General features: G+C 33.0%; 1 protein-coding gene across 5 annotated transcripts in view; it reads left to right on the top strand.

Moving 5' to 3' along the window:
* Positions 1-14170, top strand: part of LOC122536045 (otoferlin-like) — a 34803-nt gene that overhangs the window by 2198 nt on the left and 18435 nt on the right. For 3 of the 5 annotated variants that reach the window (XM_043668071.1, XM_043668075.1, XM_043668073.1), the window contains exons 2-7: positions 2533-2591; positions 6337-6525; positions 7180-7451; positions 9944-10214; positions 11830-12006; positions 12542-12604. In XM_043668071.1, coding sequence (XP_043524006.1) covers positions 2533-2591; positions 6337-6525; positions 7180-7451; positions 9944-10214; positions 11830-12006; positions 12542-12604 — 1031 coding nt within the window. The remainder of the gene's footprint in view (positions 1-2532; positions 2592-6336; positions 6526-7179; positions 7452-9943; positions 10215-11829; positions 12007-12541; positions 12605-14170) is intronic. The other 2 variants (XM_043668072.1, XM_043668074.1) reach the window with 1 other exon arrangement.

The following is a 14170-nucleotide window of genomic DNA, read 5'->3' as shown; positions in this document are numbered from 1 at the left end:
TACGAACAGTTATTTCAAGCGATATATTTTACATTTTATTTTTTTATAATTTGCATTTTAAAAGATAGAATGATATAAATAACTTTCAAAAAATAAAAAAAAAAAAAAGAATTTAACCTGCTTTTCGTCTGCTATTTATTTAGTGTATAAATTGAATTTTAACAGTGAGTTAAACTGGTAGAGATTGGAGTATCTATACGCTGTTGTTTAAAAATGATAACTTATTGAATGACCGCTAAATTGTCAAAAGTATAAAAGTTTAATGCTGAACGAGAAGCATATGACAAATTGAGAATGCATTAAAAATTCAACTTAAAATGCGCATGAGAAATTGAAACATTTTTGATTCTTCAGACAATTTTGTACGAAAGTTATGTCACGGTTAATTTACAATGAGAATGACGGATATACAAATCGACGCGAACACAGAGTGATGGAAAACTCGTTTCACTATGAAACACGTTTTCAACGACAAATTAAAATGGGGTCAAATTTCTACGGAATTCTATACTGTTTCTACATATCGAAAATGTTATATTTGTTGTATTTACATTTTTATGTTTTATGTTTGTTACATTTGTGCTTAATTATATTGTATATTGTGTCGTATAATTTATACTTTTATGTTGTGCAATTTACATTTGTAATACTTTATTTACTGCGTATAATGTATTTATAATATTAAATTTATATTTATTGTACTATTTTTATCATACAGATACAGTACTTGTAAGATTTCTGACTGTACGTACGTACCGAATTAGATGCAACAGTTTGCTTGTAACATTTGAAAAAGAATCAGTATCTAAAAAATGTAACATGTCGCTCGCTGAATTTAGTATAGCAAAATGTTAATAAACTGTTAGGAGTGAGCGAGTTCAGCCGCTGATATTTATCGAAGCGTGAGGATTTTGGAGGGTACAATTGCAAAGGTTAGTGGTAGGTTAAACGAGCGAAGCCAGCGGTGGTGGTCGTTTCACTCGGTCATCTCATGGGATCGTGGACAAATATAAAGGAAAATTCAAAAGCAAGACAGAATAACGACGACGAATTGTTAAACGGAGGTTAACCTAGCTTGTGGAAATTAAACTTTCATTTAATCATGCTTGCCCCAGTTCACGGGCGAAGATTCCGCGTAAAGATTTTGCACTCGACCCCTCTTTAAATGTCCTAATGTTATTCGAGATATTAATTAATATAACACGTGTTCGCATATAGAATTCTTACGTGTATTACGAGAACAGTGTTTTCTCTACTTTCCTCTCTTCCCTGTAACCTGTTATCGTCTTAATTTCTCTGCTTGACCCACTTGTTCAACGCGTTATATTTTTAAACGGAGCTTTCTAAATTGGATATTCAACGCTCCGCACGTAACGATTACGCAAAGTAACAATTACAACAAAGTGCTGAAGAGATTCTTTATCTTGAATCTCTTCCCGATTTAAATGGTCTTTCATCTGTTTTCCAATGTGCCTCGAACGATATAAAACACGATATAAAAATAAGCCTCAAATGGCACACAATTCGAAACCTGTACGAAATTTGCGAAATTTAACACCAATGATATATATATATATATATATGTTCATTGACATAATTTCAATCTTTATGAACATGGTTAAAGAAAGAGAGCCAAAGTAGAGATTTATTTCGCTCGCTTTATCGTGTCTTCAAAATTTTTAATTTCCTGTAAATGAGTAAAACTCAACAGTCTAATAATTCTCAGATGACGTCTGTTCTTTATTCGAACGTTATCACATCCTTTTCTCGTTTTCATTGTTATGACTTACTGACTTGAGTATAATTTGATCGACGACTATTTTGTTCTCTTTTCTTTTTGTGTAAAGCAAAATATGTAATTTACTTTTTCAACGTATTCCATTCAGGTATTCTGTCAGAGTGAGGAGTATAAGGTGTAAAATTTCAATGTATGAGACTTTGAGACTTAACACGATTCTCAACTTCAGCATACGTAAATTACTGACTTTCCGTGCACACCTTAAACAACGTTGTTATCCATAAAAGGCTACTATGCGTAAGCAGCTATCTCGCTGCTTTAAATAAAACGTTTAAATGGAATAACGAGAAAAGCGATGGCCGGAAATATTCAACTGCTGCACGATTCAACGTAACAAGCGATACTACGAGTGATAGTAATTTTCCAAATTAAAAGCTTTTGTTCGAGGTTGGAAATTTATCTCGATAATTACAAAATATACTCCATATTTTGACATCTTAGAAACTTATTGCCCTTATAACTTAAATTGCGCTTGTGCATGTAACCTAAACCATAAATGAAAATCTAATTATGGTATTTTTTTTCTTACCAATATAAGAGCAATATAAGAGTAATAAATTTTAATAACGGATGAAAGCTTTCCCATAAAACTCCACTAACCTAGCCTTGTGCTTAAAAAAAATCATTAAATTGTTTCATTCGTTTATAAAATTTATTGTGGATATGGAAGTGATGGTTTTTTTTTTTATATTTCGTTGATATTAACATTCTTTCACCTGAAAAATTTGTTTCAGGTGCCCCTCATTACTCGAAATGCCTCGAAGACAGTGGAGATCACATTACGGTTGATGAGGTAAGCAAGTGTCTTATGATTTAGCTAATTTTTAAATTTATAAATATTTATTAAGTCAGCGAATTTTTGTTGATAAATCAAACCGACAAAATTTATGTATAAAATATTTATAATTTATGATAATACACTGTAAATACATTGATATAGAGTAGAAAATTATTCTATATACATTGGATATATAGAAAATTGTTATTATTAATATTAGCATGATATACACAGTATAATAATAATAAAATTACTATAACAAATCGATAATAATATAATATTTAAAAATCTGAATATAATAATATAGTAATAATAAATTCACATTATTATAATGGAAGGAGAAATTGGCGGTGATCATTCAATTTTCAGCGCAATTTTACTTTTCAATTAGAACGATTAACTCTTGACCCTTTTATGTCACCGCGTGATATTAACATGCACTTCGTTACCATCTGCAGTGAACAGGTTTTCTTTCAGCAATTTGTATAATTACATAGCAAATTAATTGTATATCAAATACAGTTCTATACAGTTAAAATTAATAAGTAAAGTAAAATTTTCATTTTAACTTTTACGAGATATGAATTGTGGTAAATTTTTGATTTAATACGCGAGAAAGGAAATTTGAATGGATGCAGTTCATCGCAGTTCATCGTTTCGTGCAGCTTGTAAAATAATTCCGTTTCAATGAAAGCGTTACTCCTTCGTCGAAAGAAATTTACATAATGTTAAAAGAATTGCGACTGCACACACGTAAATAGATAAATTTTCGTACGTGCAGTTTGTAACTAAGCAAGAGGAAGTTAGGTTTGTGCGTGGCAAACGAGCGTGTCGGACTATATGTACAGTCGGTACGTCTCGTATATCAAGTATACTTATCATGACCTAGTTTTTTGCTCGATTAAAGCGAAGTTTACGAAAATGATTTTGCAATTCAGTGGATTTAATTCATAATAGAAATATTTTCATTATTGTAGTTTGTTATATTAATATTTGTGAATATTGTTTTTCTTAATTAGTGATGTGATAAAAAGAATCAGACTTTTATTTGGAATAAAATAAGAAAATAATTTAGAATAACGAGTTATTTAAATTAATTTACTATTGTCATTTTAAATATAATACAGAAGAGATAGTTTCATTTTGTAATAAATAAAATCATTTTCGAATAGCTTCTTCAACTCGATCGTTCAAATAAAATAACAAATATCTAAAAGGAAAGAAAATAAAATAGCAATTTGGAATAAAAGTTTATGACGAGATTAGACCTTTATTGTAAAATAAAACATAAAACAAAACGTTATTTCGTTTGATAACCAAATACTGTCTAAAGGAAACCAATTTAATGAAACAATCTAAAAGGAAAACTATTTTCATGCTCAAACAAACTATCCTAATCACATATTTATTTCGAATAGTATCTAGCTAAATTCATAATATATTGTTCAGTTCATCATTTTTGAAACGTATTGTTTGAATAATGCCAAAGCCTGAAAGGAATTGCATGAAAAGAAAATCGCACCTTATCGAACGATGTTAAATGTTCAGTGAAGGATATAATTTTCCGAAACATATTTTTCTTTTCTTGTCGTCTTTATTAAACAACACCGTGTAGTATTTCACATGTTACGCAGTTCATATATCGATTAGTCAGCGTCGCGCAATTGCTCGTTGCTTTGTTTTTAATTATTTTTACTCTTATGACAAAAAGAATGTGATTTTTCTTTCGTGAAAAGTATAAATAATGTTGACATTTAAATATCAAAAGAGCATGGAAATAGTTAGTGGAGGTAGTGGCTGTTTTTAATTAGCAACTACTCGCAATTAAATTATTAGTCGGATTGGAATGGTCAAAGGAGGAGAACAGCGTACTCGTGAGATCGATCCATAAACGGGTCACTACGAGCCATATATATATACCAACCAAATTTCAGGATTGTACAAGCACTTGGTTATACTACACTCGGGTGAATGTTTTCGAAAATTGCAGAGTAATAAATTGTAAAATTGTGAAATATCGTTTCTCGCCGAGACGTGTTAATTTTCTTCTTGACAGACACTCTCCCCCTGCGTCGATTGGTTTAAAAATTAATTGGCATATTATCGATAACGTCAACGTTAAAATGATCAAATTGAAACTCGATTTGAAACGTTGGCACGTGGTCAAAGTTAATCCTTTATACAGGATCATCGCCGGTGATCCTGATAATTAAGTTTGCAAGGTATTTCACACAATTAAGCAGGATGACGTAAAAGCGATAATCCATTCTGGATACTGCTCCTGCGTCGATTTAACTGTTCCAAATACGCCTCGATAACGCATCCAATTTTCTGATTACTTATTCTATAATGTACGTGTAAGTGATCGACCGTACATTTGCGGCTTTGACTCGTGCCTTACAGATTGATTTACTTATCATACAGATTGACAATTCGATCGAAACCATGAGGTGAAGGTAATAATTAAATTGCAGGCGAGAAATTTAAGAGTACGAAAAATGTTGAAAATGTGTATAATTGTCACTTTTCCTATAAATCAATAAATCTCGTTTTGAAGGTAAAGTCAAAATTTCAAGATATAATTTCTTCACACACTGAAACAGTGCTTTCAACAATGAATTTCGATGATTCAAAGTATAAAGAGAGTGTACTTAACTCTATAAAATTTATGTAAGAAAATTATTTATTCTAAGAAAATTAGATAATTCAAGAAATATTTTTAAATATTGAAATAGATTGATAATTTTTTAAATATACGCAATTTAATATTGAAAAGTGGTTGTTCTATTAACCGAACACTTTTGTTTTCCTATCGGTTCGGATATGGGAGGCCCTATTGTACTAAATTAAAATATTGCAGCGTGATTTTGTTACCTTCAATAATTTTGATAAAGGAAAATACTGTATGGCTACATACGCAGAATAATTCGGATAATAGAACATTTCGGTGATGGAACGTTCGAATAATAGAGAGTTCAGATAATGGATGTTCCGATAATTGCGGTATCCCTTTTAATATTTAATGGATGGAATGAATCTCTTATTAAATCTCACATTTCAAATAATACACATTCGTACGTATTCGTACACTAGATGAAAAATTATATAACGAATTTTTATGAGAGACTTCAGTTTCACGGTGGATTTAGTTGTGAAAACAATTCTTTCAGCGTCTATAAAAATATGTTTGAAATTGGAAAATCTCTAAGAGAAGAAATATTCTTAGCTCTTTTTTTTCAAAATAATGTGCAAAATATCGATGGAAGAAGGGACATAATGAAAATAGAGACTTCAAGTTATAAAATAAACTTATTGTTAGATAAGTTGTTCTACGATTTCTTTTTTCAAGAAGTTACAATAATTTATATTAATATTTTTGTTTAAGAAGTTACAATAATTTAATAATAATTTATGAATATTTTAATAAATTTAATAATTTACATCGGCAATTTTTCCATTCGGCGTAATATTCTCTACGCTCGATGAAACATTGTCGACATTTTGAACTGCCGTGACATCTGAAAGAAACAATTGGGCTCATTTTGAAACATAAAACTTCTACTTAATTCCTATTCAAGGTTCGTTCTTTTCAAACGTCTTTAAAATACCAGCAATTTTTCATCAGTCAGAGTACGAATACTTTCTACACTCACTGTAGATATAAATTTACACAAACATCCGCAATCTGACGGAACTTAATATTCTCTTAATCAATGTTTTTAATTAACTTCTTAATTGACCTTAACTTAATGTCTTTCAGAGTTTCACTTGGAACTTGGGGAGACCAGTGGACGAAGTAGAAATCTTACAATTGGCAGTAATATCGCGGGGTGTTTTGAAAAGCGAGAAGGTGCTGGCGAAATATGGCCTGGTTTTACAAACGGTGGTACGAGAAGGTCGAATCGTTGTCACGGATTCTTTGGTAGACCTCAATAATAAACCACTTCCGGTAGGTTGAAACACATATTATAAGCGATATGGTTGACGATATCTTTCACCATTCGACGAATGTTATACATCAGAGCAAAGATGAGATATTTTTAACGAATGTGACGAATTTTGAAGAAAACATTTTTCCACCTGCGGTAAAAGCAATATTATAGTAGTAGTATATTTTATTTCGACAGTAATAGTATGTTTCTGGTAAAAAAAAGTTGATTTTTAATAAAAAAAAATGTCACAATGCATAGGTTGTCGGCTATTTCACATCACAATTAAATAAAAATGTTTATTATTTGATATTCATCGAAAAGAATACGATGATTATGTAAATATAATTTTCTATATAATTATATAGATTATATTAAATTATATAGATAATACACAATATATAAAGATAATAAAATTTCATCCGCTGTCAAATTCTATACAATTTGTATCAGTGTTGTGTATTTTATATTCATTATCATTAGTGTCGCGTATATAAGTTATTATTCGTTTTCGATTTCATTTCGTACGAAAAGTTCTCACATTTTTTTCTCCTCTCTGTCACTATTTTTACACGTCTTCGCATTGTCTTCTACTCGCTTGTCTTGTTAAAACCCATCATTATACAAGACAATTTGTACAGATTTACACACAAGTGCACGTTTGATGTGCGTAGGCTGTTGTCTGCTTTGAAATTCGATACAACCCGCCTGACGGAAGTTGCAGCTCGTACGCGCCGTCGGAAATAATGGAGGACGAGCAACAGATGCTGATCGACATCGAACAAAACATCGCGAACCTCGAAAGAAGCCTCGAGCAAGCTAATACGGGCGCCGACGCCGGCAAGAGGAAAGGTTCGTGGCACAGCCCTCAGAAAAGTACGAAACGGGGCCTCCTACAAAGGGGTAGCTCGTTGCTAACGGCAGAGAAATCGCCCGATCGTAAGAGGTGAGAAATTCCCAGTAGCACGATATTGCTTTGACCCGGCGCGTCTTTCATTCTCTTTCGTAATATCTATCCGATTTTCTGCTCCGTTTCGTTCTCCCTCTGTGTTCTCTTTGTTTCCTCGCAAGAAATCAGCCATCTAGACTTCCCGAGGCGAAGGTATTTATTGTTTCTCTTCTTCAATGTTCTCCAACAGCAACGGAATGTTTTTCATTAATAACACGGATCAATTTTCAATAGACTGCGGATTTCCATGGATTTACGCGAAATTGCACAGATTATACTCCCTCTGTGGCACGGAGCTCTCTATTTTTAATACTCGGCGTTCGCCGTAGACGACGAAACTTTTTAAGTTGAATTTGTATTTTGTAATTATATTGGTATAATGTGTATAATAGTTCTAATATTTTATATTAATAAGTTTATATTTATATTCATATAATATATTATTATAATTATTAATATATCAACATTTTACAGAGTCTTTGTTGCATAAAGTGCAAGTTTAATTTTTCCTAGTTTAATAGATAGTACGTACTTGCGTTACAATTTTAACGTCAAAAAAAAAAAAACAACGTCAGGATATTTTGCGACTGAAAGCGAGGAAAATATAAATATAAATTTGTAAATGTTTTGTTACAAAGCTGTCGCAAAAATACAAAATTCCTGATGGAAAATGTAGGATATATTTTCGCGCAGGATTGAAATTGAAACGATATTTATAATTTCGAAATTTTCTAATAAAATATATTTCCCACCTTTATACGTATGACGTCTTTCTTGGGGAAGAAATAATTGAAGCATCCTGCTTAAAATATCCAAAGTATAATGCTTTCCATAATATTTGATACTTTTTTTTGGAAACAATTTATTGAAATTTCACTTTTTTAATTTCATTCTCATAAGTACGAATTTTTATAAAAATCCGCAATCTAATTATAGATGCCTTTCAGCATAAACCATCGCAATGTTCCACTTTATTCAAATGGTATTCTATGTACAGTCACTCATTTTTCTCTTGAATCAATGTTGGCCGAAACCTTATTTTGTAAACGGCGAATGTATATACAGTGATGGAAGAAAAGTAAGATACTTTTAGAAAATGAAATTACACTTGACAAGAGTAATAAATAAATAAATAAATGTAAAGTATTCTTCAAAATAAATTATATTATAAATTAAATAATTTCTAATATAATAAGGAATATAATATTTAGTAGATTATTAACGTAGCATCTCTGTTGTAAATTTTCTCTTGTCTGTTGTTATACACCGTACATAAAGAATTGTTCGTTGTATCAAAAAATGTATGAACAAGTCAAATGTGTACACGTATTTCTACAAATCTTGATATAGCGCACAAAGGAAGCACGCGATCAATACAGAAAAACGTGCTTCCTTTATTTAATATTCCTTCGCTGTCTCAATTTTAAAGTGGAAATACTGCCGCCTTTCTTAGACATTGTGTGACAGAATACGTGATGCACAGTGAGACACACTTTACATTGATCTTATCGTCTTCAGAAACGATGCGGTACAAGTGTTTCATGCTTCAGCGACAATTTACAAGAATTTCAAAGCACTCGTGTTACAATGGAACGTTTCGGTTGTTGTTGGAAGTAAATTAGCGAGGACTTTCAATTTCTAGAATATAGGAATATAGCACGGAGAATAAATTGAACGTAAGAACGTGAGAAATTTACTGTAACACGTGACACAATGGCCACCGTGGCGTTTCTGTTCCTATAAATATTTTAGAATAATTCGAATCGACAACATTTTTCAATTTTGAAGAATAACAAATGCGTTATCGTGACATAATATTTTTCTAAAGCTTGGGAAACTATTGGTTAAACAAATTTTGCGTTACAGTTAATTTTGTATAACATCATGTAACTTGAAAGCTACAGGTCTACATTTAGAAATTTTATTTTGTATAATTATGTCTGTAATTTAATGTATAATTATATTACATATAATTTAATGATTCATTACATTATATACGGTAAAGGACAAAAATGTTTAAAAATTATTATATTTTCGAGTCGTACAAGTATATTGAATGTAATTTTGCTTATTCGCAGTTCCCACGCAAAAGCTTCGACTGAAAGTCGCGTATAATTGTTAAGAATCGGTAGTTGAACATCGCAAGAATTCTTCTATTAAAATCAGAGCAAATTGCCCGTGCAATACCGTGCTCAGAGACCCTTGTTATTCAAAATTAAATGTCACAGATGTACGTTGGAGAAATGGAAGAAAAATTCCTGGAAATATTAAAATTGAAAAGAGTTATTCGAATTCGTTAAAAACGCACTTCTCGAAAACGGACATAATAATAAATAAAACTTAATAACGTTTCCTTACGAACTTTCACAAATTAGTTTCACATAAAAGTTTTACGTCTGACATCTTGAAAATTTGGAAAAATTGTCGAGGAACTCTGACTGATGACAAATGCAAAATGAAAAAAAAAAAAAAAATTGCATTCTTTGTAGCAGAAGTTCAACGTTGAAGAGCATGAGATCCCTTATAAGATTGGGGAAGCAAAGGCCACCCAGAGCTCGATCATGCGACTCAGGCTCGGATACCAGCGAATTGCTCGATCGAAGGGACTCGAGTTGCGCAACGTCGAACGAACCCTCGAGAACGAACTCGATGACTTCTTTGGAAACGAACGTTTCTGATTATGATAGCCAAGGCGGAGTAAATACGACGGACGGCCACGAGGAAGCGATCATGAAGCCAACGAAGAAATCCAAGCCAAAGGTCAGATCAACCCTTCGAATTCGATTAACCCTTTCGGAACGTGTACGTGTCTGCTGAGATATAAGCTATCAGCAATAAATGTAACAAATAAATTTTTTTCTTATACGTACAAGTATATAACTTTCCCGTCATCGCTGAACAACTTGTTGAAACGCGTGATCCTAATGTAAAAGGTATGAAAGATCTCACTTTCAGTAATTTCTTAAACCTAATTCATTTTTAATATATTATGAGAATTATTGTATGCTAATTGTCGAAAAAGATCGGTCTCGAAAGGGTTAGAGCCAGAAAAGACTGTCCTTTTCGTCATTATTTTTTTGAATAACATTTCAGCATGGTGGAAAAATCAAAATTCGAGTTTTCTGTAATATTTGACTTTGCTTTTTCTCATTATTATATATACAGAGTGGTCAAAAATTATACGTCACAGGTACCGTAGTATGATTTCATTTAATTGAACTCTATGTATCTCTCACTTGCAGGAAAATTGGCAACATTAAAACCGTGTCGTCTTTGATTCGAGTTTTTAAAAATAGCTCGAGATCGTAAAGTTAGCATCCGATATTTCTGGCATTCTATTTAGAATGGAGCATCTCTCGTGCTAAAGAGCAATTTCTTGTTCCCTCTAGACACTACTAATTAAAACACTATCCACTTTCGATTTAATTGCGAAATGCATCATAGAGCTAGATGGGAATTCATGTCACTTCTGAAACTTGATTCATTTTTCAAGAGAACCATCGATCGAGCCACAATCGAGTGCAAAAAAAAAAAAAGAATTTTGGTCTCGAATTTTGCAGCAACTTTTTTTTCATCGATCCTCAGTGGCCTGGAAACCTATTTTTTGTGTGACCAGGAGTCAATTTTGAAAGTTTAATGCGACAAAAACTTCCCCCCCTCCGTTAATTAAGTGACGACCCTTCAAAACTTCAAAATACCAAATGTCAAAGTCAATTCGATCGCGGATCAGCTACGGACGTTTGAAGACAAAACCGCAAAGTTCAGAGACAAATTGTACGTTTTAGATAAAATTACGGAACATCGGAATATAAATCCAAACGTTATTTCATACGTGTGATTTTATATTAAGAGCTTGGTCGTTTGAATCGGTTGTTGGAATACAGATCGATTATCGATTATCGATTTATTCCTATAAAAACAGAAGTATTTATGTCGGAAAAGTATTGATTTGGGAGATACTTTCTCTTCAATTTCAACGCGATAGGCACAAAATCAGAGACACGAGCGTATAATGTTTGATCACCCTCTACGTGCATACCTCGCAATAATTAGTTAGCAACGAGTGTCGATGCGAATTACGTGGAAACGCGTAGGAAGCTTGTTAATTTATTCCGCATCGGCGTGTAGCTTAAGCAGCAAAATTGCAAATAAAACGGAGATCATTAAGAGATTGGCATTCTCGAGCGTGGCACGATGGGGATGGAAATAAGTAAATGGCGCGACAAATTGCGTAACAGCTTTAGCATAAGAAGTTTCGCCCACCGTCTCCGTCCTGGTTTCTTCAGAGTTGGAGACGATGCGACCCCTCGAGGAAATATCACAAAATCCCTATTTCTATACTATACTAAAGGATATATAACCGTCATTGTTACAGACCATCGACACTGGACAAAGCGCGTTAAAGGCGCAAGATTATCAGGTTTGCATCACTATCATCGAGGCGAGACAGTTGGCCGGTCTGAACATGGATCCAGTCGTTTGCGTGCAAATTGGAGATCAACGAAAGTACACCAGCGTCAAGGAGTCTACGAATTGCCCGTATTACAACGAGGTACGTGTTCCTCTTGGTGAATTTTATTTGAAGCGAAAAATAGGTATTTTTTTTTTTATTTCGAAACAGAAAACACCGAACCGAATAGTATGTTTCAAGGCAAGTCGAGTTTCAGTACTCGATGATATTTTTCCAGTTGTGGTAGAATTAAACTTGTGGTGAAACAACGTGATTTTTATTTAAAAAAAAAAAAAAAAGAAAACACTGGTTGCATGCATATTCCATTTTTCCAATTTTGAAACAGACATAGCATCGGTTCCAAGACTTTTGAGCGGAAGTGTACAGTTCATAAAAAACTATGCAGTTTTTTTCTATGTCGATATGACGGTGATTTGATATATCAGCATTTAATAAACGGCAACTGGTCATTTGTACTTTTGTTTTTCTCATTTCATAAAAATATCCAATCTTCCGGTCTCGCATTTTGTCTTTTTCATTGCGACATCGATTGTGCGTTCCTCCTACGTAGGTATTTCAAAGGACATGGAAGTTCTTTTTCGATGAAATAATCTTGTTCTGCTTTTTTCTTTTGCAGTATTTCGTCTTCGATTTTCACATGCCGCCGGTCATGCTGTTCGATAAAATTATCACGCTGTCGGTAAGTCGCTTGTTAAATTTTCCCTTTATCTCACGCAATCGGCGAGAGTGCTCATAGACGTTAGGAAGCTATCTGCTTCGTTAGATAACTAGAATTACTAATTCGGCCTTCAGTACTTACGATGAACACGAGCAACGTGCAAGCAATGAGTCGCTATAATCGCGCTTGCTCTTTAAATAAAACGTTTTCGGCAATACGTAAATGAATATAACGATATGATATACACGTATACATGTCGTATGTATAATACGAAGCCAATATGATGCGTGCATACGTTTCGAAGTAGGGCAACGAATACCCGGATGAACTATTTCATTAACAATCGTTTAAAAATCATTTACGCAAACGTGCAATTTCATTACGTTAATTCACAATTTTGGCAAATTAACTTTTCGTAATTAATTAGTTGATTTACGTTTATAAGTTCATCGGTCACTTACAATCGCGCATTCCTTCATTGAATTTAATTTCACCTAATTTGATTAATTTCGTTCAGCTTAACTCTATAATTATAATTGTGCCTGCCGACAACGTTGTATTTGAATAATCAGTTATTTTCATGTGTCTCATCTGAACGAGAAGCTGAAGAACTAATGGTTTACGATGCATGGTACAAATAGAATATCGTTTGCTCTTAATTACACGTGTTTCAGCGCATTCCTGATAGCAGCGCGAGTGTTTTTTTTTTTTTGCACAATGGTGTTCAATTCCCTGCAGAGCGTTGAAGCAGCACACGGGTTAGATTTATTGATTTGACATGTAGAAACGCAAACGATAAAAAGGGGAAGGAAATTGGAGAGAAGAAGGGGAAAAAAAAAGAAAAAGAATCGACGAGTGTTTACTCGCGACCCGTGAACTGGATTTTGGGTCGTTCATTTGTTCCCTTGAACGGGCTAGCTCGTGCACGTACAGTTATCTCCATAAATTCCATTCGGACACCAAAGTCTTGATTTTTTGTCGGAAATTGTGAATATTTAAACTGCTGCAAACGTGAAAAAAGATGGCACAAGAATTTGTTTCAAAACGTTTTAAAGCCTTTATTATTCTTTATTTTTCTGAAAGACATTTATTTATGTAGTAAAGCGAAGATACTTCTTTCTTGAAAATACTATAAACTCAAATTTTAAGCGATACTTTCCATTGCTACCGATTGAAGATCGAAGCTTTCTCTTTGTAACAATCTTATTAAATTTTTGGAGAGAAAATGCAAAATTCAACAAAACAGCAGCAAAGAATCGTGCAAAAGTTCTCACTTAGAAATATTTGAATTTGTAGCATCTTCAAGTGTATCTTCAGTTTTCCACTTGATGAGAAAACAACTTTGGAAGAAGAAAAATGATTTTCCAGGATTGTGAAAATAGAGACTGTCACGCTTTGAAACGAGCTCAGGTGGATTGTCGTGCGATTATTTTTTAGTAGCTGTTACAGCAGTTCGTGCATCAATAATTCCTGAAAAATCGGGCATTTAGTGTCTGAATATTCATGGGAGTATGTACGCGAAGGGCCATTTCACGCGATGAATAATAATCGAAGAGAAAGTGGATCAAGATTATTTGAAATGAGATT

Source organism: Frieseomelitta varia, unplaced genomic scaffold (assembly GCF_011392965.1).
Source record: "Frieseomelitta varia isolate USP_RPSP 00005682 unplaced genomic scaffold, Fvar_1.2 scaffold_794, whole genome shotgun sequence".
NCBI classification, from domain to species: Eukaryota; Metazoa; Arthropoda; class Insecta; order Hymenoptera; family Apidae; genus Frieseomelitta; species Frieseomelitta varia.
The sequence above is the reverse complement of the archived record's forward strand: the minus strand, read 5'-3'. Positions and strand labels throughout refer to the sequence as shown.